Below are 26,819 nucleotides of genomic sequence, written 5' to 3' on the forward strand. Positions count from 1 at the left end.
TAAAGTACAGTAATATTGTGACATTCAATTTAAAATATGATCAAAAGGCATCAAAGCTGAATTTTCAGCATCATTACTTCAGAAATCATTATAATATGCTGATTTGTTGCTGAAGAAACATTTGATCAATGTTGAAAACAGTTGTGCTGCTTAGTATTTTTGTGGAAACTACCGTGTTTTTTCCAGGATTCTTTGATGAACAAAAAGTTTGAACAAACAACATTTATTTGAAATGGAAATCTTTTGTAACGTTATAAATGTCTTTACTGTCACTTTTTTATCAAATTAATTTGTCCTTGCTGAGTATAAATGTGTTAAAAATATAAGTATAGACATTTTCTATATTTTATTTTTATCTTACTAACACCAAACCTTTGAACGGTGGTGTAATATGTCAGCTATAAAAATATTATATAAACAATTACATCATATCTGGAAAAATAACAACAAATATAACTAACATAACGTATTAAAATGTACCATATATCATGGTATACCATAGACACTAGCTGTGTAACTGTACAGTGAATATGATCTTTAAGTTCGTGAATTGAGCGCAAGAGTCGATTCATTAACGAATCAGTCAGCTCGATTCGCCTAATTCAGGGGGTGGACTGGAGTCTGGACTGCCCTCCTCAGTGTCCAGAGTTGAGCTCCAGTTTGCCTCAACACGCCTGCCTTGAAGTCTCTAGTATGCCTAGTAAGCTAGTTGAACTCTGCAGGACAGTGACCCACTCCAGGAGCAGGATTGGACAGGACACCCCTGGTCAAATTCATTGAAAGCAACTGACTCAAAAGAACGATTCGCTCAAGACTCGAATTAGTCCGGTTCTCCTGTCTAACTCCGATAATGCTGATGGCAAACATTTCACAACAAATACTTTAAAAAAAACTATAACTACAGAGTCGACTGACACCTAGTGGCATCTGTGCGTAGTTATAATGCGCAGTGAACCCACAGCTTCGATTTAATAAATAATGTATATTATGTCTTTAGTTTAATCCTCCTGCCGGCAGATGTCGACAGAGCCAGAGTAAAGCTATCCTCCGTTACGAGATCAGCGCAGAAACAGCCGCTTTCTGTCTGACAGGAGGGAAGATGGCGGCGACAATGCTGAGGTCGCTCTCCAGACTCGGACGTCCTTCAGTCATTTTAAACAGTAACCTCAGCACTCCAGCCTGTGCTCTGCTTCAGAAGAGGTACACACATTATAGTCACCAGTACCGTGAAATCTCAGCATTGGTTTCGTTAGATAACGGCTTGCTTCTGGCAATGTTATCAGGATTAGATAACCAGTATTTCTGCGACTTCGCGTTTCTATCAAGCATGGAAATGTACTAAACTACCTGTTAATTCTTATTATTGCATGACAGTATTTGATTGTCATTTCCCCCCTCCACCAAAGTTTTGATCAACTGCTGAAAATGACTATGTAACGTTTGCCGGTGGAGATGAAACATGAGCAGTAAACAAACAACTCCTAGTTTAAATCATGGATTTAACATTTCGTCGGCTTCTTTTTCAACTACTTGTGCATCGGCTTTGCTTAATGTTTTGAAATGTCCGACAACGCGAACATCTTAATATACGTAGAAAAACTGGCCTACAAAAAGTACTGAAGCCACACATCAATTGTTTGAATGTCATTGCATTAGATAACAAAACATCAAGCCAAATGGCATTTCTTTTTTTAAGGGGGAAAAAGCACAATTCCAACTAAACATTTCAGTTTAATGTGTTTTGTTGTTTAATTTTAAAGCGATTAATATAGTTCAAAATGAAGACAAAGTTTTTGGCATTTTTTAAAAGAGAAATCAAAACTTTCATTTCATTCATTTTTTTTTTTTTGTGGAATATTGCAGCATTTATTATAAATGATTTATCAGTGCACATAATGTTTCTTTTAATTCATGTGTCCTTGCAGTCTTTAATCAAAATGACTTCTCTTCTCTGATGTGTGTACTGACATGAGGGCGGGACAACCTGTCACTCACATGAGATCGGCCAATAGCAATCCACAACCATCCAATCAATTCATAAGAGAATTTGTTTTACTCGGCTATGTCACAATATGGAAGAAAAGACTCACATATTCCCGTTTCATGCCGACTTTAAAAAGCATTAGTTTTGTGGCATTAGATAATTTATAACTTATAAGTGCGGCTTACAAATACATAATGAGGCCACTGTGTAAATGCTTACATCTTGTAATTTGTAAACTCGCACTTGTTCTTGAAGTTTGAGTGTATTATGTATGCAAGTCAATGAAAATCAATGGGTGTGTCCCAATTTGCATACTTTTGCACTAGGCTATTTTATGTCGTATTGTAGTATACATTTTGTTGTGTGCTATTTGTTGAATGACCAAATTACCTTATAAAGTTCGTACACTACATGGTTGGGTACATAGGGTTACACTTAATTTAAAAGGAATAGTTCACTTCAAAATTATAATTCTGTCATCATGTCAACTATTCCTTTAAGGTGTCTTTGTTACACTTTACTTATACATTTAAGTAGCCTACTGAGTAATATTAAGTAACTACACGTACTTGCTATAGGGTTAGGATTAGGGTTTGGTTTAGGGTTAGTTGCATGTAATTATGCAAATATATAGTTATTACTTTAGTAACTTCATGTAACATATGTAACAATGACATTGTAAAATAAACTGTTACCGTACATAGTGAATAGCAGCGGTTCCCGACCTTTTTTTGTCTGAGACCCCCTTTTCCCCAAGAATATATTTTAGGGCCCCCCTTCACATTTAATGATATTGTCGCTCTTGTAAGCTTGCAGCAAAGATGACAAAATGTTTTGTTTTTAAACAAACAGTATGTTTATTACTATAACCAGATATGTTTATGCACAAATAATAGCGTATAATATTGAAAATACTATAACAAAAACATCAGTAGGCCATTTGTAATTTAAAAACGTAAGCCTAGGAGTAGCCTATTAATTGGCCCTATTTGAAATGCAATAACAAAAATATCAGTATTCACACTGGTGTGTAAGGAAAAAATAATTAATATGGGGTATAACAAAATGACTGGTGTCTGGGACCTCGTTGAAAACCCATTTTTTGGTCAGCCAGGGGATTGTGAATAAAATTTGCTAATGTAATATGATCGTTTGGCTCTCTAGCGATTAATAAACATGAGTTTATTAACAGAATAATGCGTCTTGCGGAAGAACATTGTAGCCGGAGCTACTTCTCTCTGTTTATGTCTATGACGAGTCACGCAGGCACTAGGCTACACCGCAGCGGTACGACCCGAACCAGTGTAAAATAGTCCCAATATAAACACTTATTATAGGTGTACCAAAGTGACTCAGGATAAGACAAAAACACGGTTTTGAAAATGGATTCATGATGTACTCGCTCATTGTACAACTTTATTAAATTTTGAACACAAGAAAGTTACGGACTGCTGCTTTAATGCTCACTGTTCAACACTTTTCAAAATATGACACGACCCCCCAAAGAGCTCGCTGACGCCCCCTTGTGGGCCGCGACCCCCCTGTTGGGAACTGATGGTGTATCTGTATAGTGTGTCATTTGAGACTCAGCTAATGTGTTGTTTTCCTGTCTGTTCAGGCAGAAGCAATGGCAGCCAGATGTGGAGTGGGCAGAGCAGTACGCTGGAGCTGTGATGTACCCCAGTGTCATCACTGAGAAGTGGGCTCCTCCACCTTGGAACGGTTGGTTTGATTTTGGCTTAGTGACTTCCATTTACACAATCACCATATGAGGCCGACCACAATATTGAAAAGATTTTCATCTCTTTCAGATAAGGACCCACCAGCAGAGAAGGAGGTGTCCAACCTCACCATCAACTTCGGCCCTCAACACCCGGCGGCTCACGGAGTGCTGCGTCTGGTGATGGAGCTCAGCGGAGAGTCGGTGAAGAAGTGCGACCCTCACATTGGCCTCCTGCACCGCGGCACAGAGAAACTCATTGAGTACAAGACGTATTTACAGGTACTTAAGACACTATATTATCAACTGCTTAATTCAGTGTGCAAATATCAAATTTCTATTTTAAAATTTAAGGAAGAAAATATAGAAAAAGGAAGGGATGAAGGAGATTGATATGGAGATTGATGTGAAAATAATTGTATCTTATTAGATTAAAAATAAATTGCGTGAACAAAGTTTTCCTTTTGGGGCATTTGCAATATATCACAATTTTTTTTTTTTTGCAATACTCAGCATATCACAAATTGTTTAAAATCGCAATAGTATCACATGGTGGCATAAGAATCGTGATTATATCATATATTGGGGCCTACTACTTCTACTACTACTACCACTTAATTCATGGAAAGAGATTTTTTTTTTTTTTGCAAAATGTAGCTCTTTATATAAAGTGGAACCCACATTGTGGCACTCTATTGATAAAATGTATATATTTAATGCAATATAAGTCACCTTGGATAAAACTGTCTGTTGGACTTAAATTATTGAAATGTTATGCTGTACATCACAAACTTTTGGCTGTGTTATAAGTCATTAATAAGCTGTCATTTATGATGTTGTCTGTGATCGAATATTATTGGCTGTAATGCTGTCTTGTGTGTTTGTGTTTCTGCAGGCACTTCCATACTTCGACAGGCTTGACTATGTGTCCATGATGTGTAATGAGCAGGCATATTCTCTAGCTGTAGAAAAGCTTCTTAACATCCAGGCTCCTCCCCGTGCACAGTGGATCAGAGGTGAGGAACAACAACTAGAACGCTTTCAATCTGGTTTGCATTCTTTAATCGAGTTGAAAGTGAGATTTAAACCAGTTCATTTTGCTAAAAGAAATCCCCCAAAAATTGCATAAACAATGTTACAGTTCCACAAGGAATCGAGTTTGCATTGATTGTTTTTGAATGTCTGATTGGTTATATCAGCTGCATAAATGTGTTATATGGCCTCCGCAGTGCTGTATGGAGAAATGACCCGTATCCTGAACCACATCATGGGCGTCACCACCCACGCCCTTGACATCGGTGCCATGACTCCCTTCTTCTGGTTGTTTGAGGAGAGAGAGAAGGTAAAAACCTTTATTTGTTTTTTACAGCAAATGTTGTAATGGGGTATAAATTAATATTATTAAGATAGAAAGATAAGTTTTTGTCTTTTTAAAAAAAAAATACTTTATTGGTTTCGAATGTAGTGTTTACGCTGATGAGCCAAAACATTATGAGCAGTCACAGGTGAAGCGAATTTCGTTGATCATCTCCTAACAAGGCCACATATTAAGGTCTGGGTATATTAGATGGGAAACAAACAATCAGTTATCATAATCAACGAGTTGGATGCAGGAGAAATGGGCAGGAATAAAAATCTGAGCGACTTTGACAAGGGCCAAATTGTTATGGCAAGGCGACTGGGTCAGAGTATCTCTGAAATGACAAGGTTCGTTCCTGGTCAGCAGTGGTGAGGATTTACCAACAGTGTCCAAGGAGGGACAAACCACAAACAGCGACAGGGTGTTGGAACCCAAGGGTAATCGATGCACGAGGGCAACGAAGGCTATCCCGTATGGTGCAAGCCAAAAGAAAGTCACATAAAACTTTAATGATGGTTATGGGAGAAAGCCACTGAAGATGCTAGAGATGCGCGGATCGGGCGGATGACATGACGAAAAATAATATTTGTATTAAATTCGGGTGGGTGGTGGTGGTTGAACCAATCAAATGAAAAAAAATATATACATTGTTAAATATTGTTACCTACATCCGAAAAGTACATCCATATCCTTTCTAGAACAGGCAAGAGCTTTCTAGCCTCGCGGCTCACGTCAGCAGCGCCTTGCATCGCCCATAGACCTTAAAAAAATCAGCGGATGGCGGGCGGGTGCGGCTTTGAAAATTGGTCAAAAAACGTTGGTGCGGATGGATGGCGGACGGATGATGAGTTTTGTGATGCGGTTGCGGATGAAATAATAGCCCATCCGTGCATCTCTATCGTAGACCAATCAGAGTGTCTATGATGAGCCATGTCCACCGTCGAAAGCGCCTACAATGGGCACGTGAGCATCGGAACTGGACCTTGGCGGTGTGGAAGATCACTGTAGGATCACTGTAGGACGACGACAAGCTGGTGGAGGGAGTGTGATGCCGCCTACCTAAAGATTGTATCAGACTAGGTATATCCCTTCATGACCCTGCTGGAAGTGGCTCTTTCAGCAGGATAAAGCACCTGCCACACAGCACAGATTGTTCAGGAATGGTGTGAGGAACATGATGCGGAGATCAAGGTGTTGCTCGGCCTCCAAACTCCCCGGATCTCAATCCAACTGAGCATCTGTGAGATGTGCTGGACCAACAAGTTTGATCCACAGCGGCTCCACCTCGCAACCTACAGGACTTGAAGGATCAGCTGCTGATGTCTTGTTGTAAGACACCACAGGACACCTTCAGGAGTCCACGCCTCGGCGGGTCAGCAAAGGACCAACAGCACATTAGGCAGGTGGTCATAATGTTTTGGCTCATCTGTGTATATTTAAATATACACTTTTTACATGATGTATAGCATAGCCTAAGTATATAAATTCTTAGGTTTTCACACTGGCGGACAACATTGGGGAGGATGTAATAACTTTCTCTTTTAAAATAAAATACTAAAAATTAAAACCTGGCTTGTTTAAATCTTTAGTTTCAGCCTTTTTCAAGGTGACAAGATGATACTAATCTGTTGTTTGTTTGTGTGGAGCCTAGTTACCATTGAATTGTCTGTTTGTTGGTATCTTGCAGATGTTTGAGTTCTATGAGAGAGTGTCTGGAGCCAGGATGCATGCTGCATACGTCAGACCCGGTGGAGTTCATCAGGTACAGTTTGATGAACATTAGCCATGTTTTCTTTCCATCCACTTATTTTTATGCTAATTTTGGGATATCGCATAAAAAGATGGCAAGATTCACATGAATTCTAAAAAATGAGCGTAAAAAACTTGTGCGCTCAATTGAGGCGGATCATTTTTTATCCACATAAGAGGAGATGTGCATAAATTACAATGGAGACACATTTACCGTATAAATCCCTCGATGCACCAAAAAAAAACCTCAAGTGACATTGCTTTAACAGTGGATGTGATTGGATAATTGGTCTAACCAAAGGATCAGTTTCATCGCACAAAATCTCAATTGTTGGTTTGATCATTCTGAAATGCCTGAGACAAAATTTGTCTTCAAAATGGTTGGGTTTAATTAGAAGCGTCTCAAACGATTGTATTCCCAAACATAGTCATTTATGATGGAGGAGTGGCTTCCCCGATTGCAGCAACTTCCATTTTTATTACAGATATTTTGTGCCACTTTTCCATTAAGTGACAATTTTGTTTTGTTCTTGTGCCGTATTTGCAAATTTTTATTCAATATTCCAATTTTTAGCACAATTCAAATTCGCAACTTTGGATGGAAACATAGCTACTGTCATTCAACTGAAAAATCCTTATCTTTTCTGGTTATACTGAAATATTATAACTTGTCTGCCTCAACCTGCTGATTGCAGGACTTGCCTCTTGGTCTCATGGACGACATCTACGAATGGTGCAAGAATTTCTCTATTCGCATTGATGAACTTGAGGAGGTATGTGCACCGAAATGCAATCGGTTTTACTCAAGAAAAGTGCTAGTTAGTATTAAATATATCTCTAAAATATGACATTTGTCTAACTGAGCATGTAGATTAATGTTTCTTTTTCCAAATGCATGTTTTCAGTTGATTGGCAGTAATTATATGGAGTTTCTAAATGAATTCACCCTCCGTTATTGTTTCAGATGCTGACCAATAATCGTATCTGGAAGAACAGAACTGTTGGCATTGGTGTTATTGGGGCAGAGGATGCACTCAATTGCGGCTTCAGGTAAAACTGTATTATTATGAAGTCAATCTGATTGGTCAGAGCTGCAGCTCAAGTATTACTATTACAAGTAGTACACAGAAGTTACTATAGTAGATAAGCTGACAGTAAGTAATGGAGACAGACCAATTTATATATAAATCAAACACAAACAGGAACGGAAGCAAAGTAATTTGCATTAACGCATTTCGATTGAATCTTTGTATGGTGAGATTATTAGTCAGTATGGCTCAAATCACCCACAAGTCAAGTGCAGCACTGTATATTAATGAGATGTTAATCGTAGACCACACTGTATAATAAATGATACATGTATTATTATTTATAATAATGATGAGAAAAATAACTTGGCATGTTTTATAATTATAATGTTAATAATAAGTAAATAAACCGAGAAGTTTACAGTTAATTCTACACAGTACAGTATAATATTCAAGTTTACAGTTTAAAGAGAATATTTTGGGGGGCGTTTGTGTGTGTAAAGAGCAGCATTGCATCATTGACACTGTCGTCCACACAAATTAGTCATATATTTAGATTTCTTGGAACTGAATGCATCAATGTTGCATTTAAATATAGATTTAATAGATTGACAGCCCTTTATGTTTTCATGCAAATCAATTAAAGGGATACTTCAGCTCTGGGAAGATGAATGTGTATTTAATAGTGATCATTTATATAGTAGAAATGTGAAATTATTTTTGAAATTGAAGCATTCTAGAGTGAGAAAAGGCAGAAAATATATTTTTTACTCATGTGGCTGAAAGACAACAACTCCCAGAATGCACTTGCTTTGCTCCCTAACCACGCCTACCGGTTACAGGCGGCAGTATCCGAAACAAAATTCCACACATTCTCTAGGCTAATACATACTCTAGTAACAGTAAAGGTTTATAAAAAGAACCACAACCAATGTGAGTTATAACTTTTAATTAAAAATATAAAGAATATTAACACTTTTACACTCAAAGCTCTTCCAGAGCTTCAGCTGTTTCCTTATTCACAATATTGCCCGTCAGGAGGCTGGATATGTCCGTCTTATATCCTGGACAACACAGGTGGACAAAACAAGACGATTGCCTTTACTATGTCCCTCGCCTTGCAGGACCCATTCCATAAAGTGACGGTAGGCTGTTAGGCGTCGGCGATATTTTCTACAAAACAGTAACGTTAAGCACAACGTTAGCAATGCGAACTATTTGCACATACAGTATGCTAGCATAGTAAATATAACAACAACAGCTCAGCTGACTACGCGTGAAGAACATTGTGATAATGCCGAGAGTCCAAACTCCAAAAGTCCAAACTCTGTTCATTACGTCTTAGTAAAAAAAAGAAAAACAAACCAAATACTCACTTTACACTAAGCCGTCCATTTGTCCCTGCGGGCTTTGGCTGGCGTTTCCAATTTCGTCCAGAAGAAAATGACATCACTGAAATTCGCGACAGCAATAGGACTCTCTATCTGTTTCCATAGGCGCACAGCGAGAGCACTGACACCACCAGTCCGCCCCAGCTGGAGTCTGGCCGGGCTCGAGTCAGGTCTTGCTCCCCTGCTGCAGCAGCTGCTCCGGCCGCCTCTTGTTCCTCCATCTCCCGAAACTGTTCGTCGCTGTATTGCGGCTCGTACAGGTAGCCGCGAGCATCAGATTCGCGCAACAGATCTTCGAAATCCCCTTCTGCTATTTCAACTTCAAAACTCGTAAATCGTGATTAGACTACTATACAAACTTTCTACACAGAGCAAGAGCCTGTTAGCTTAGCTTCAACAGAAAGATGGCTGACACTATCTTTACTTTCTGTGAGTGAGATCCCGCCCCATATGGGCTTGGTGAAAACATGCGGAACTAGCTACTAGTACTGGCTGTAGTTTTAAGCCTCTGGCCCAAAAATCCTCCGATGACGCAAAATGATGATTTTTGCGTCATCGGAGGATTTTTCCCAGACTAAAAATACATAAATCTCTCATATCAGGGGGATATGAGGGGGGGAAGCACGGTAATTCAAAAATACTACTGGTTTTCTACTGATGCAAAGCTTAATGCTAAATCCTGAAGTATCCCTTTAAGGACCTTCATCCTTTGGCGCTAATACTACATAATATAGTCCCTGACTACAAATTAACATTATTGATTCAAGTTGAACATCACAGCTGTTACTATATCTGGTGGTTTAGTAAGCCATGCAGGTTTTGAGCCTGATGATAAATCGCTCTTGATCTCTTTCAGCGGAGTGATGCTCAGAGGTTCTGGTATTAAATGGGATCTGAGGAAGAGTCAACCATACGACAAATACGACGAGGTGGAGTTTGACGTGGCCGTTGGAAGTAATGGCGACTGCTACGACAGGTGACCACACATGTCACTGTTTTCTGTTTTAGATTGGGTTTACGAGTTACAGGAAGCTCAATGACAGGAAATCTAAATGCAACCACAGGCTAAAAATTGGTCTTAGACTCTGCTCATTTTTCTCACCACATATGCTGATGGTATCACGTGTGAAATGTGGAGTCATGAGTGTTTTTAAAAAAAAAGATAAAAATATGGTGCGAAAACGTGAGACAATCCGACGAAATGTAATTTCATATTACGTTATACATGAGGAGTTTGTACTGTAAATAACGTTATATAACGGATTGGTTTTGTTTTTACCAGAAAATGTATTGCGTTCAAATATAGAAAGTAATCCTATGCTTTATTGGATTTTATTAGTGACAAATATGAACTTTCAGATATCTGTGTCGTGTTGAGGAAATGAGGCAGTCTCTGCGTATCATGCTTCAGAGTCTCAACAAAATGCCTGCCGGAGAGATTAAGGTAGATGATGCCAAAATAGCCCCACCCAAGAGATCTGAGATGAAGGTAAGATGTTTGCATATGTATCTTATGTTCAAATGGCAAGACATTTGATTTCCTAATGATTTGAATTAAATGAAAGTTTATTTAAAGGTGCCATGTGTCATTTTTGCACCTATTATGTAACTAAACAACTTTTTCAAACAGTTTTTTCCAAACACTCCCCTCATTTTCTTTGGTCAGTCATACAGTCTTGCCCCAAACTCAAGCCAATGATTGAGTCAATATTTCTTTGTCGAGATGCTCAAACGAACAATGTTTTGAAGCACCACAGTGTTAAACAAAACCTTTAAATGGCTTAATTATAATTGTCTCTTCATATTCCATGGACATTAGCCCCTGAAGGACATCAAAATACGATGTTGGGGGGGGGTTCAAAGAAAGTAGTTTGTTTGTTTATTTGGATCCCTATTAGCCTCTACCTAGATAGTGGCTACTCTTCCTGGGGTCCCAACAAGTAAAAATACAGAACTACATTATTCAACAACAATAAAAGTCCAGTCACTTAAACATACAAAATCAACAATTTATTGTTGTGATATTTTGCCATTTAAATATTCATTTAAAGATTTTTTAAACCTCATTTTACATGTTAAAAAATATGTAATATCCGATGGCGAGTCTTTCCATATTTTCATTCCTCAGTCCTTTGTTTTGCATTGGATTTTGAAACATCTCTTTGATGCCTGCCTGGTATTAAAATTATGACTAGTACTACTTTACAAAAGTTGACAGTACAGGACATTAAGAACTCTAGACACTGTTATATTTCTTATAAAACAAAGCAGGGAGATAATCACCCTATCCTTCACCAGTGGCCAACCTAAAGTTTTGTGCATTCTTATTATATTAGCCCTACTATTACAGTTGAAAGTAGGGATGGGAATTGATAAGATTTTATCAATATCAATGCCACTAACGATTCTGCTTATCGATCCGATTCTTTAACGATTCTCTTATCGATTCCTGATAGCAGTGTGTGGGAAAAAGTAGTCTTTTTCGGGGGGAAAAACAAGTCGTTTTAATGCTTACACTTGACTAAGCAAACTGTACTTTTTATGTAATTTCTGTAATAAATGGAACCTTATTGTAAAGTGTTACCGATTAGTTATACACCGATTAAACGTCCCGTGAGTTCAGTGTTGGAAAGATCAGTTGTTTTAACCATTCATTAAAACGAATCGGTTCAAATGAGTCATTAGTTCGCGAATTGGACGTGTCATTATCGGACGTGTGCGCGTTGTGTGATTATCCCGTCAGTTGGGACATCCCACAAGATGTGTGTCATCACAGAAAACATTTCATCACTGGATCGTTTTTTTTCGTTTATTTGAAGTGTGATTATGTCAGCTGAATGTGCGGAAGACTTTTCAGAGAAGATAAGACAACGTATTTTAGCACAATTCACACCCAGCGGCAATTCAGGAAAAACAAATCTCCGAATGCTCCACATAAAACTTTAGTCTCCCTACCTTACCATCGTGTCGTTTATTTTGATTAATATGTGCGAGGGAGAGAGGAAGACAGCGCTTAGTTTTGAGACGGTGAAGCCTACTTTCGCCTGGCTCCGAAGAGAGAGAGTGCGTGCGCGCGACCGGGGCTCTCTCTCTCTCTCTCTCTCTCTCTCTCTCTCTCTCTCTCTCTCTCTGCTCGATCAGTTTAACATGCGCCCTGTCACAAGCGCAGCGGTTCATCTACATTACCAGAGAGAGACAATTTTACTCACTGATCAAATAAGACTTTGCAGGACAAAGATTATCTTTGGACGCGGTGCTATGGTGCTTGATAAAGGACAAAAGGGACAGTTGTGAGTTCACGGTCTGTACATACTATGGCTGACTCAGAGCAGGAGCATCGATAAGAGGACTCGTTAACGTCGAGGGCATACAATATCGATGGATCGTAAAATTTAGAACCGGTTCTCGAGTGGAACCGGTTTTCGATTCCCATCCCTAGTTGAAAGTGCGGCTATATTTAAGTATTTACTTGATGCACTCGCCAACACCACTGGACAGTACTCTAAAGAAGTAAGAACCTTTGTTTGCACAATTTTAGATTTTTTTTTCATGGCTAACAGACCTCTTCCCATAACTGTTACCATATTTTCTATCTGTTTTGACCACTTAAGCCTGCTTTCTAATATAACACCAAGAAGTCTTATTTCCTCTACCTGTTCAATAGGCATACTCTTTACAGACAGATTTAACTGTGGTTTCAACCCTCTACAATGCGAGTAAATTTCACACTGGGCGACTAAATAATGTCTATCAATAGCCATTGGCTAATAAATTCTTAGATTTTATCCGCAAGTGTGTGTGTTAGATGCCAAGTATAAGTTTAGCAATGACTGAGCGCTTGAGTTTCTCTCTTCGTCAATCGATCTGTACTAGTATTTTAAGTTCAGCTCAGCGTACCTGTATTTGACGTACCGTAAACTCTAGTGTGAAGATGTTTGACTCGCCGTTTCGTTTCTCTCACACACGCAAAGAGAGAGAAAGCGAGAGTCTTACATACCACACAAAATCAATGCGCTACATGTAAATGATATTCTTGTTTGTATTTTCCTGTCAAAATAACGGAGTTCATCTGTAATTATTCAGCTTTTAAGAACAAGCAGAAGATATGCTGGTTGTCCGGGGGTGGGCAGAACTAATGCGCAAACGGCAATCTCATTGGATGGCGCTCATCCCTGTTTTAATTTCAGCAAATCAGTTCGAGTGAACGCTGACAACGGGATTAACATTCATGAACCCAGCAGCTCATGTGTTCATACGTGCAAACTCAGAAGGTCTGAAAAAGGTGACGCATTGTATACCCCATAAGCCGAGAAGAAAAAAATACAACCTTTTCTTCTTCATTTATCCCGGATAAAACATCTATTAACCTGTTAATATAATTGATTTTAGAGTTTGAACATGCAATACAGACACAGATTTAACTACAGTGACTTAAAAAAACATCTTAAAATTAAATAAAACCACTTTTCATAAAGTAGAACACAGTCTTCTTTTCAATGAATGCTATATGCATTCTTTATAACTACTTGCATACATCATTCTTTATTCTTTCAAGCAGACATATTTATTTGTATGAATTAAATATAATCAGAGGTGGACAAAGTACGCAACTTCCTTACTTGAGTGAAAGTACAGATACTACTGGTCAAATATTACTCCGTTACTAGTAAAAGTTGTAAAGACTGATTTTTACTTAAGTAAAAGTACAGAAGTACTCATTTTTAAAAGCACTTAAGTATCAAAAGTAAAAAGTAAATATCAATGCATTGTTTTATTATTGTTGTATGTAATACTAACGGTTCCTCATGCCTCTGAAGCAACCTAGTGAATACACCTACCAGTTAGTAGCATCTGAGGAATAAAGAGCTCTTAGAATGTTATAAAACCTATAGGAATTAAACAACTGAATTGACAAAGAAAGACAGCCATAATCATCTTCATTTTTTATTTATTTAACACTCCTACCACCCCAACAAAAGAAGTACACATCTATGTATATCCATTCATGCACATTTGAATCAAGTGGTATATAAAAATACAAAATGCTTTAAAAGCCAGCTACACAACCATAGCTGTATAACTACCCAACAGCAATACTGCTTTAACAAACAGCAAAACAGAAAGACCTATGTGCCATGGATGCGCGCACTGTGCCGAGGATCTGTCTTTATCCATTTTGCCACCAGTTCATTAGTGTTCTAAGAAAAAATGATGGGAAATTGCCGGACTTCACAACACGTGACCCTACAAGAGTGATTACTGTCGGTCACCTGCAAAAAAACAATCACGTTGAAAAAAAATCATCCACTGACTGACGTTACTACTTTCTACTCAAGGACCTTGACAGAAATGTATTGGAGTAAAAAGTACGATATTTGTCTTTCAAATGTAGTGAAGTTAAAGTAAAAGTTTCCAGAAAAAATAATACTCAAGTAAACTACAGATACTCAAAAAGTGTACTTAAGTACAGTACTCAAGTAAATGTACTTTGTTACTGTCCACCTCTGAATATAATTAATCCTTATTAAGGCTATTAACGAGCAGTTAACTTTGGAATGCGGAAGTAACGCGTGTCGTGGAGCAGCCTATAGTTCCAAACACTGATAGTTCCAGCATTGAACCCCATTCAGTTTCAGTGTTTCCGAAGTACGCTCGCTGGTAAATTAATGAAATTACTTTATTTTTTTTACTTTTAAGCAGATTAGCCGACCTGCTTAGCTGAAAGCATGAAATGCTTTCTGACAAAGTGCTGTTTATCTATGCGCATTTTCACAGAACTATATATAGGCTACTCAACCGCGATCACGCGTGCAAATAATAAATGATTAATTTCCACAAAGCGGTATATTTAGATGTGTATTAGCGAAATAATTGCTATGTAGTAAATGATAATATAATCTAGGGTGTTTAAACAAGATAATCTTGTCAAAAGTTTCATTCAGTGGCCGTGCTTGAGCATTCCTGATCATCAACCCAGCTCAGCAATATGAACAAACTTTTTTTCGAGACTAATGGTGAGCAAATACAACAGATAAAGAATTAAATTCAGCGCTTTTATTTTCAACATGCACTCATTCATGTCTGTTTTATTTAATTAATGTAAAGTTACGTCTTTATTGGGGCAGGACATGACGGATTACGCTACGTGACTCCATGAGTTCGTCTCAATTTTTTAGAACCAAGCTGCATAAACTATATCAGGCATTTATGTCTCAAACCTCATTTCTGCATGCCTGTTATGTTAAATAAAGTTGAATAACAGGGTTTCTGCAGGTTTCACAAAGTCAAATTTAAGACTTTTTAAGACCTTTTTAAGCCCATTATGAATGAAATTTAAGACCTATATCACGACATAAAAAAATGTACAAAGGAAACGCAGAGTTTCAAAATTACTTGCAAAGAAAATTTATTTATTCAAACTGAACATAGTACTGAGGACAGCTTAGATGCATTTTTGAACTACAGAAAAAAGAAAAAAAACATCTTGACGTGAGTTTGCGGATGCGTGAGTGTGCACTACATTGATCTCAGCTCTTCTCTCTTGGCCAGAATCTCCTCCTCAATATTCTTGAGCTCAGCTGATTTTTCCTTGCTGGCCCTCCTCAGAGCATTTGACTTGGTTATTAGCTGAGCCATCTGACTGCCAGCCTTGCCCTCAGCCTCCTCTGCAAATTTGTCTGCATCTCTGAAAAGACATTCAGCAACTGTTTGCACAGTCCTCCTCCTTTTTATGAGTTCCTCCAAGTGATCTTCTGCCACCTTTCTCTTTTGGCCCTGTACAAGGGACTCTTTCTTTTTTCTCTCTGTCTCAAGGTAAAGACGGAACCTGGTCCTGGCTGATGCCACCGAACTCAAGAGTTCTTTTGTCAGGGGGACTTTGGCAACACCCCCGTGTCGAGTGACATAGTCGCATACCAGCCTCTGTGCAACTAAAGTGTCCTCTTGCATGTTGCAGGTTTCGATCTCTTTATTAACAGAAAAGCCTCTCTCAACAGTGGCCTGTCCATGAGATAAAATCAGGAGCTTCTGGCAAAAAGCAAAAAGCTCCAATGAAACTGCTCAAGAAGATGTCAAGCCTCTTTTGCATTGGTGTAAAGGTGAGGAACTCCTCACTTCTGCACTCAACAGACAGGAAGGCTTCAAATTGTTGGAGAATGACATCCCCTGAAACAAAAAAGTGAAAACAATATATTGAGAAATAATTGCAATCCATCATTACAATATATCAACAATCTGTAATGGTTATAATGAGCAGAATCACGACTCTAGATTTGTTTATAATGGTAGACAATGTCAAAGCCTATTTCAAAACCAAGTACGCCTCTGCACACAGAACAGGTGCTTAACCATGAATATGACAAAAGTAACAGATCCGCACTCAAAAATGTAATCCTGACTAGAAAAAAAAAAAGAAGTGCACACAACAAAAGATAAGTCTACTGAAAAGGAGAACCAAAAAAGTCCTGGTCGTAACAGATTGTGTTAACAACATTATTCAAATATTCAAAATATTTCTCAGTGCTGACCTCTTACTTTTGCCAAAAGCCTCTTCTACAACTATTCCTACCAGCAAAAACACCTCCTGTCAGTTGCTTGTCCTGCAGAAATGTCTGAACAAGACATTTCATCTGCCTCTTGCACTTGTCTGGGTCTCTGAACATGACAGAGGGGTCCAGACACGCCAACTGCCTAACTGTTGCATATCTGAGAGGGCTCTTCTCCTGCATTTTCCTTACGATGTTTGAAAGTCCCTGTATGCAGTCTCTTTTAAACTCAAGGACTCTGAGCTCAACCATTTTCCTGCTCTGGGTGTGAGAATAAAGTAGTCAATACCTTGCACAGTAAAATTATATTTGCTGCTGTTGAACATCATTCAGGGTTTCTGCAGGTATCTTCAAAAAGATATTTCCAAATGACCACACTACCTTGAGGACTGACTCAGCACCCAAGCCAATGTCAATGTCCTTTTGTTGGAGCCAGTTCTTCTTGTCAGCTTCATCCAGCTTGGTTAGCTGCAGTGTGGTGATGTCCTGGAGGACATCTCTTTTAATAAAGCGTCTCAGTAGACTCTGCCAAAAGATAATCTCAGAAGTAAATGGAAGTATCTTGTATCCACATTTATAAAAAATCTAAGCCATATAAGTCACATCATAATTACAATTAATACAAGTTTAAGAAATTACTTATTCTTCATTAAAGTGTACACATCAATTAGGCCTAATCAGTAGTGGCAATAGTTCTTTGCTGGTAATGTAAGTATAAATCACTACCTTGATCAACTCAGCCAGGTCATTGCTGAGGAAAGGCATCACTGGCTCATCTGTTTGATACCTCTTCAAAAAGGGACTGAAAAGCCTGGCAACAGTCAAGGAGAAGTGTAACTTGGCGACGATGAGAGTATCATTCATGGCTTCCTGCACTGTGTCAAAAGATGCTGTCCCAGGGTTTGGGAGTTGTTTTCTTCTCACTGCATCCATATACTGTGTAAGTGATGGCCAAACTTCAAGAGCCCTCTCTATCACAGGCTGGTTTTCAAGCCACCGATGACCACAGAAAGATAAAGGGAAGACGGTTGACTTGGTCATAGCAGTGTAGTCTTCTCTCCTTGCTGGTACATTGTGGAATAATGTGTGCATGGATCTCAGCAGTTTCTCTACTTGCCACACGGAAAAGCCACTTTTGACAGCATTGTGTAACGTGTGGAGTCCACAGCTCCCCACAGCAACAAGTTGAGAACCTCCATACCTTTCTGCGTATTCTTGTTGGAAGAGTTCAAAAAACTTGAATCCATTGAAATGGACACCAGTCTCCTTAGGTCAAGGGGGTCCACACACTCCTGAGTAAAAAACAAACAAACTTAATTTCAATTCATATTCATTCATTCAGACAGACATATTCTGTTATTTCTGGTGTTGTTTAAAATTAACCAAGAAATGAGTAGAGATGCATTATACCGTGAATGCTGGCCCCCTTCCTTTTCTTTTACTTGTGTATGTATTCCATGTACATACATTTTTACTATGCCCCATGGAACATGTATCTAGGCCTATATTATGTATTCTACAACACAGTTGTCCTTCCTAATACTCAACTATCCAGGCCTTTGGAAGATAGGTAATTGTCATTCCTTTTAGCCATAGATCAGTTCAATGTTTCTTCCTTCCTACTGTCATTGGTGCTATAACATTACAAGTTTAATTGAATTATTTCTTGCAAAATAGCCACCTAGCACAGTTACAGATAAGGGAGGTAGACACCATACTGTTCAACAGGTAGTAAAAACAATATGAAATTAAGAAAAATAGGTAACAAAACAATCCACTCAATGGAGAACTCCGGTCAATTTTAACATTGAGTTCATTTTTTTGTAAATTTGGAGTGCTGTCAGTACAGAGAACAACGACAAAAATCGGTGTTGCCTACACCGTGTTATCCTCTTTTTAAAATTTGCACCCTGTTGACTTAAATGGGGCAAGTTTTAAACCTGCTTTTAGCCTCTTAACATCCTTGATGTGTCATTACAAGTGCACAGCCATGTGAGTGACTATTCAGAGTGAACACGGTGAATCTGACTGTGTATGATATGTGCAGTATGTGCCAGCGCACATACCGTATTTACTTCCTGCTTTCGGTCGAAGTCCACAGTAGTCGATTGTCGAGTTCACGCGCGCGATCATTGGTAACTAAGCAATTCAAGAGAACGCGCCCCATTTAAGTCAACAGGGTACTAATTTTAAAAAGAGGATAACACGGTGTAGGCAACACCGATTTTTGTCGTTGTTCTCTGTACTGACAGCACTCCAAATTTACAAAAAAAATGAGCTCAATGTTAAAATTGACCGGAGTTCTCCTTTAATACAACAGAAAATACCACTCTAATAACCCTTTTGCTAATGAAAAAAAATCTATAAACAAAGTCAAGTTTTAGCTAAAATTTATTTATTTGCTAAAATAAAACATTTACTTACTTTCACATGTTTCATTAAGTCCTCGGCAGTTGCATGACCCATGAACTGGGATCCCAGGTATCTTGACTGCACCTGCCCGACTTCCCAAAAACGTACGTGCAGGTCCAGCTGTTTCGTTTTGGTGGTGCGATTCAGACTTTCGTCAAACATCAGCACGAATGGTCCCGTGATTTTGGAAATTAGTTCTCTTTTTATAAAATCCGCTATTCCAAAGCGCGTAATGTAGGACGTTTTATCTTTCCCGCATCTGAAGGATTTAGCTGTATCAGAGTCCGGAAACATTGTTTGAAACAATTCCCCGATTTCCTCATTCGCACTGTAGGACTGGTGTCTTGTCACCGTGTGAAGAACCCAGAGCACCTCCGCTTTTAGTGTTGGCTCTGATCCAAAAGCAACACGGAGGTCGATTGCGGGAGTTGCGGAGCTACTGTGTGGGCCTAGCCTAGGTGTAGAAGTAGTGCTGGAGCCGCAAGATACTTGCAAGAACTGGCTGATGGCTGTCGTTTGCTGGAGACCCTTCACAGCAGTTAGATGTTTTTCACTTTTTGAATGAGACTCCAGCGCCCGTACACCCAACGTTCCCAATTTAATCGCTTTCTTGCATAAGAAGCAGTAGGCTTCAAATGCGTTATTTGCAACTGGCTTTAACCAAGCACGAAATTCAGATTTTTCAAGCCAGGTATCGCTAAACTTGCACTTCCCCATAGCTGAATAAAATCCGTTTTACGTATTTCTGTGGTATCCGAGAGACTCGCGCCAATGACACGAAAGCTCAAAGCTGATTGGCTGTTGCATGTTGGTCTATTTTGTAGTCGTAATACAGCGAATTATGTTTGGACTAGCGAAATAAGAAACTACAACACCACGGAATTAAAAAAAAAAAAACATTCCAAAGCGCTGCGGGAGCATTTAAATGAGATATACATGGACGTAGGAAAATTAAGACCTGTTTAAAATGATTTAAGACCTAGAACACAATACTTCAGCAAATTTAAGACTTTTTAAGGCCTTAAATTGTGATTTTGAAATTTTAGACTTTTTTAGACTTTTTAAGACCCCGCGGAAACCCTGAATAATTAAAGCAAAGCAAGTAGAACAGATACTTTGCACAGAGTTGTTGACTGATCTCCTCAGGCGCGGGCTGCAATGGCGGAATTCTCAAAACGGCCACAAGATGGCGCTGTTTATCGGCAAATCCGGTATTACAAAACCGATACCCGATTATGGGAAAATGCTTAAAGGGTAACTAAACCCCTGGTCAGAGCCTGACTCCACCCACTGGCCATATTTGAAAAATGCTGGAAAAGTGGTCGGAGCCCAGCGGAGGGGGGCGTGCACCTGAGACGCATCTGTCTGTATGGAACTTGCCTACCTCACCAACAACCCCTTACGTCACGAACCACCCCAAACATCCAATAGGAAAATTCAACTGCAGTAGCCACCGTTCAACCTGAAGAGGGCAGCACTCAGACGTTTTTACACCATATATTGTAGAATTAAAACACTTTATACACAAATGTCAAAAAAGTTACTCGAATCAATGAACAGTACTAATAAAACCCTATTCTTACAGATCATTAACTAAAAAAGTTGGTTTAGGGTTTAGTTACCCTTTAAATATCGGGAAAATATCGGTAAACCGATACATCGGTCGATCACTAATATATATATATATATATATATATATATATATATATATAATATTATATATACATACACACACACAAACACACAATTCATTTATTTAAATGGGTTAGGGTTATGTGTGTATATATGCATATTTGTCAAAATGTGTGTTTGTGTAATACATATAGGCCTACATAAATACACATGCATTCATATATATATATATACACATACACAATTATTATTATTTTATGTTGGTTGGAATTCTGAACGGACCGCCACTGCAGACCTCTTTGCGTGATCACGGAGGTAGGCTAATGGCTGAATCGGAATTTATAAGCAAGATCACGGATCAATAGCCTAATACAGCCCAGTTGTGCTAAAATAAATATCATGAGACGTCCATCATCAGATGAGCCGCTAAAGCCAGTGCTACTACCCATGCGAACATGAACACTAAGCTTTTCCCTCCAAAAAAAACCTAAAACTTATCTAAGTAATATACAGTATTTCGTTGTCACCCTGCCTCTCCAAATGCAAAACTGACATTCACTAAATGCTAAATGCAATAATGCAGTAACAGCTTTAAAAGTACTTGGGTGTGTGTTTTATTTTATATTTACCGTTCAATAATGTAATCGCTGCTGTCTGTCCTATAGAAGAACATGACAGCCAGCGTATGTTTTGGAACTATTGGGGCTTACATGAACCACGTGACAGCCATAGCGGCGACATCAAAGCGTGTCGCAATTCTTTCTCTTTATGGCACTGGGCTGCACGTTTCGGGTCGGGTGTGCGCGCGCAGAAATACGAGACCAACTCATGTCCTGCTGGGTAGATCAGCATGTTACAGTTCAAATGTGCGCATCTACCACAAACGCAGGACATCATTTCTGACTGGATCGCTTCCAAAATCGTCACTATCTAACATTTTCGTCTAGTTTTTATTCGTTGGCGAAATTGTCAATAGATTTTCTTCATAGTTTTTGTCATTCAAAACCAACGCCAGCCAACTCCCCCATCCCCCCCCCCCCCCCAAATAAAAACTCTTCGGATCTACATGATTCACGTGGATGACATTTTCCCATTTAAAACGGCGATTTTCGCCGAAAAGCGACTAGTTTGCAGGTATGTTGTTGTATATTGTCATTTTTAGTAGTAGAATTAGTTGTAGGATTATTATCTTTTAATAATAATTACTATTATATTTTTTTTAATTTATTTTTTTGCAGAAACACTGAATGACCAGCCATCATGCATGATTATCAAGTTTTAGTTCTAATTACTAAAGTTCTATCATTAATAATGCTTGATTATCATAATATAATGCTTGATTGACTTGGAGAAAAACATTTATTTCATAATGTGATCCCCCCCCCCGAATTTGATCCAAATTTGATCCAAACACAATGCTTTCGGTTTTTGTCAAATTTGAAACATCTTATTATTCAATACCCAATTTACAACTAATTGTAATTCCTTATCCAAAGCAGTAGACAATTGCTCAATTGATGTTGCAGGGAAATATAATGTTGTATCATCTGCATACACGACTGTCCGTGCACACTTTAAAACGAGAAAGATCATTGGTAAAAATAGATAATAATAATGCTCTTAAACAACTTTCTTGAGGCACACCACATTCTTTTTCACATCTGATTAACTTCCATTATAAAATACACATTGTCCCCTATTAGACAGAGAACTTTTAAATCAATGTACACTCTGAGAAATACATTTATAACATTTCAGTTTGTCCAGCAATAATTTATGATCCAATACATCAAAAGCTGAGCTAAAATCTAACAACACTGCTCCAAGTTATTGTCATCAATTTGTGCTAAGCAATCATCTGTCATCTGTGTTAATGCTGTTCCTGTTGAGTGTCCCTCTCGATATCATGCTGAAAATTAGTGAGTAAACTATTCTCCTCAAAGAAGAATTGAATTTGCTCACAGAATATCATTTACAATAGTCTACCCTTAATATGAAGCGTTACCTATCAATATAAAGATCGCGGCATTACATTTACAGTAGTCATCATCACAGACTGTGATGCGTTTTCACAGTTATCGACATCAGTCTGGTAAAGTTGTTCATATTTTAATTTTATAAAAATGTAATACACATCTTGTAACGCTATAATATGTTATATTACCTTGGCAGTAAATAACATAATAATCACTGAAATAACGATCCAATCATAGACTATTAAGCATTTGTCTATTTAAATCCACAAAACAGTGACTTTTTTTGCCCGGACAGTGTAGGCTACATATATATATATATATATATATATATATATATATATATATATATATATATATATATATATATATATATATGCTGTTTGGATTTAAATAGACAAATGCTTAATAGTCTATGATTGATCGTTATTGCAGTGATTATAATGTTTCTAGCATGTTATGTCTTGGCAACAGATCTTCTAACTCTAACTGATGGAGTGTGTAGCTTTTCATTTCTTAAACATCCATGTAGGAAGACACATCATGGCCATATTCCAGGATGATTAAATAAATCATGCTCAAATTGTGAAAGAAGAGATGAAGATTCATTTTCATTCATGAATTGGCACCTCTGAGTCCAGACCATGCGCCTTTTGATGGAAATAAATGTTGAGATGTTATTTCCATCAAGAGGTGCATCAATGTGCATCAATCACAAAAATCCAAATCCAACCTTTTTTTTTTTTTTTGGCTGGGCAGTGTGTATTGGAGCTAATAAGACTACAAAAATGATATGTGCTGGCATCTCCTGTTCACTACTATAGAAGTTTACCCAACTATGGCGACTTCCTCTTCTGAAAACCACAGAAATATGAAAAGGGCTCATTAAGATATGAGAAAACGTTTCTATTATATAATATAAAAAGCACACTTTGCCTTTAAGAAAAATAGTTTTCAGAAGTTTTCATTTTCGTGCCCTGTAACGTAAACTAACGTCCCTCTTGTCCTTTGATGTGTTTTGTTTTCACGCAGACGTCAATGGAATCTCTCATTCATCACTTTAAGCTGTACACCGAAGGCTACCAGGTTCCTCCAGGAGCCACGTACACCGCTGTAGAGGCACCAAAGGTGAGTGTGACAACAGTGACCTGCACACCAGCCGTTCTCAAGAGAAATTGTTGTTCAGTGGTTTTTGCTCTTCTTTTCATCCAGTATGGTGAGGTTTTTGGCGAATTTATTAGTCAGCATGCACACGTGGGGAATGTGGGTTTCTAAAGTTATTGTCTCTGTGGTGGTTTGCACAGGTATTTTTTTGTGGTGCTGTTTTTAATCCAACACTGCCGCAACACAGCACGACCAGTGTCTGATTCACAAATAATTATGACTCTTACTATCAAGCCATAATGTTATGACCGTGTCTTAAGAACTTTTATCAACAACTAGTTTGGGCGAATCAGTTTTACTTTTCGGGATCAATCTATGTTTTTATGTAACTGACTTAAAAAACAGTTATGAAGAGAAATTTGATGTCTTACTTGTAAGACTAGTCTTAGCAGTTCATGCACATATGTGACTTATGAGGAATCAGACCCAGAATGGTTATATTCCCCATAATTCCCTTCCCTAAACTGGTTTGTGTGGTCCTGCAGGGTGAGTTTGGTGTGTATCTGGTGTCTGACGGGTCCAGCCGGCCTTACCGCTGCAAGATCAAGGCACCTGGCTTTGCTCACTTGGTAATTAAATCAGTTATATTAATGCACTCACCAAAAATAATACACATTATAAAATATGCCTTTTAAATAATTTAAAGAACATGCACTACAATTCAAAAGTTTGGGGTCGGAAAAATCTTTTATGTTTTTGCATGTATTTGATCAAAAATACAGTAAAACAGTAATATTACAATCTAAAATAACTGTTCTATTTGAATATATTTTTTTAAATGTAATTTATTGCTGTGATGGTAAAGCTGAATTTTCAGCATCATTACTCCAGTCTTCAGTGTCACATGATTCTTCAGAAATCATTCTGATATGATGATTTGCTGCTCAAGAAACATTTCTTATTATAAACGTTGAAAACAGTTTACAAAATCTGCTTAATTTTTTAGAAACCAGGATTGTCTGCATTTGTGTCTCAGTTTAATGCATTGTTGCTAAACAAAAGTATTGATTCCTTTTTCTTCTTCTTCAAAAAAAAAAAAGTAAGTCATAGTCAAATTAGTGTCCCCAAACTTTTGAATAGTAGTGTATGTAAAAAAAAGCTGCAAATACAGCAGGTTTGATCTTTTTCCTGTTTGTGTTGATGTCACGAATTGTGGTCTGTTTCTCTCAGGCTGGTTTAGATAAAATGTCAAAAGGACACATGCTTGCTGATGTGGTGGCCATCATCGGTAAGAACCAGTTCTTCACTCTTTTACAGTTCAGCTTCTCAGTTCTGTCTGCTTTTTTAGTAAATAGAGCATGTCACACCAATTTGCATGTCACACCAATTTGTTGCTGAACTGCACATTTGTTTGAAGTATGAAAATTTAATAAAAGGCCAGTAACAGTTGATGATAATAATAAAATATTTATTAGTGCTTTCAATCGATTAAATGAAATTAACTAATTAATCGCACCTACCATTGAAGGTTTTAATATATTTATATATTGTAATACTTTTCACAATGAATCTATGTAGAAATGTAGATAATGATAATGTAGAAACAACATAAAGACAGTATATATTAATTATTTGTAAATATTTATCTTTTTACTCTAAGCACTATGAATGAAGGCCAGTATCACTGATACTGATGTCTCAATTTTAGCCATTAGTTACAGCCATTCAACATTACAGTATAATTGAAAGTTATCCGTTTTAATAATAAATAGGCTTTAAAATATATAACTTTTAATTTAAGCAAACTTAAAACAATCTTCACATAAACTCATTATAATAAATGACCCATATAAGCTTGTAGACAGTGCTTTAAGATTTTCACGGTACATATTCAGAAATGAAATACTCAAACACTGCACAATCTTCACTGCAGAAATGATAAATGGAATATAGATTAATCCTTACTAAAGCTACAAAAGTTATTCATTCGAGAGCAGTGAGGGATTTTCTTAGTCTTTTGTTCTTTGATTAACATGAATCGCAGACATCAGCAGGTTTATTAGGCTGCGTGACGCGGATCTGACACGCATTATTCTCAACTCTAATCAGTGTGTTGGTCAGTGCAGTAATATTACTGAATATTATTATAATAATTATATGAATAATTATTGAATCCAAAGTCCATCTGCAACTCAGAACCGTTTTCATCCTAAATGCATCCACTTTATTTAGCAATGCAGAAGTGAGCTTTTATGCGAATGTGCGACTTCCGATTTATTAGTCGCTATAGGGAAATCACGCGATTAAGAATAACAGTGCATGACAAACTATTTGCCCTACAAGCCAGTGTGTTTATAATTACAACGATATATTAAAATATCAGGCAGCATGAGCTGTTCTGTGCAGTGAAATATAGGCCTTTCTAGAAGAGGATGAAACCGGAAGACCAATTAAAATGAATAAGAAAACTAAGGTGGACAGTAGTGATGTCAACAGAGGAAGTATAAGGGATATTGCAGTCAGCTATTTCAGCCTGCCATTTCCTGTAGCAAAGTATTGAACTTTTAACATTTTTCTTATGCTTATTGCATTGTTTCTGAAACTTAAACTGGGATAGGATGAAGAAATATCTTCAGTGTTTAATAACTGTTGCGATGGTGACCTGAAACATCCTGTTGTCTCTTCCCATAGGCACTCAGGACATCGTGTTTGGTGAAGTGGACCGTTGAGGTGCGCTGAGTGTCTGATTATGACTGTCTGTCTTTGCAATCCATTCTAGTGATGTTACGACAGAAGTTCCTATTATTTCTCTGTGTAAATGCTTATGAAACCTAATAAATATTTCAAAACTTGGGGAAAAAGCGCAATTTCATTTTCTTTGAATTCAGAAGCTGCTTTTATCTAATGTGCCTTGCAAACAAG

General features: G+C 37.9%; 2 protein-coding genes across 2 annotated transcripts; one reads left to right on the plus strand and one right to left on the minus strand.

Annotated features, from left to right (window-relative positions):
- Positions 1-644: 644 nt before the first annotated feature.
- ndufs2 (NADH:ubiquinone oxidoreductase core subunit S2) lies at positions 645-26,758 on the plus strand. The gene is made up of 14 exons (XM_077227767.1): positions 645-1,200; positions 3,603-3,706; positions 3,796-3,986; positions 4,600-4,720; positions 4,934-5,046; positions 6,752-6,826; positions 7,509-7,586; positions 7,778-7,863; positions 10,089-10,208; positions 10,592-10,721; positions 23,826-23,921; positions 24,443-24,526; positions 25,128-25,185; positions 26,589-26,758. Exons 1-14 carry the CDS (start codon positions 1,100-1,102, stop codon positions 26,624-26,626), a joined length of 1,395 nt encoding a protein of 464 aa, XP_077083882.1. The 5' UTR covers positions 645-1,099; the 3' UTR covers positions 26,627-26,758.
- On the minus strand, positions 15,622-18,013 carry LOC143736954 (uncharacterized). Its single transcript, XM_077227768.1, has 4 exons — positions 17,503-18,013; positions 17,158-17,301; positions 16,800-17,037; positions 15,622-16,396 (listed from the first exon to the last, which is right to left on the minus strand). Exons 1-4 carry the CDS (start codon positions 17,866-17,868, stop codon positions 16,221-16,223), a joined length of 924 nt encoding a protein of 307 aa, XP_077083883.1. The 5' UTR covers positions 17,869-18,013; the 3' UTR covers positions 15,622-16,220.
- Positions 26,759-26,819: the final 61 nt, after the last annotated feature.

The sequence above is a fragment of the Siphateles boraxobius genome, unplaced genomic scaffold (assembly GCF_051911475.1).
Source record: "Siphateles boraxobius isolate OS27281-9 unplaced genomic scaffold, OSU_SipBor_1 130, whole genome shotgun sequence".
In the NCBI taxonomy this organism is placed as follows: Eukaryota; Metazoa; Chordata; class Actinopteri; order Cypriniformes; family Leuciscidae; genus Siphateles; species Siphateles boraxobius.

Bases quoted from the DNA above. Each gene is read 5' to 3' on its own strand.
- LOC143736954 (XM_077227768.1), bottom strand. From the start codon at position 17,868: ATGCACACATTATTCCACAATGTACCAGCAAGGAGAGAAGACTACACT. The intron at 17,302-17,502 runs GTAGTGATTTAT...ATCTTTTGGCAG, and splicing joins ACCTGGCTGAGTTGATCAAG to AGTCTACTGAGACGCTTTAT. The intron at 16,397-16,799 runs GTAGGAATAGTT...TTTTTGTTTCAG, and splicing joins GACAGGAGGTGTTTTTGCTG to GGGATGTCATTCTCCAACAA.
- ndufs2 (XM_077227767.1), top strand. From the start codon at position 1,100: ATGGCGGCGACAATGCTGAGGTCGCTCTCCAGACTCGGACGTCCTTCA. The intron at 3,707-3,795 runs GTTGGTTTGATT...CATCTCTTTCAG, and splicing joins GGCTCCTCCACCTTGGAACG to ATAAGGACCCACCAGCAGAG. The intron at 10,722-23,825 runs GTAAGATGTTTG...GTTTTCACGCAG, and splicing joins CCAAGAGATCTGAGATGAAG to ACGTCAATGGAATCTCTCAT.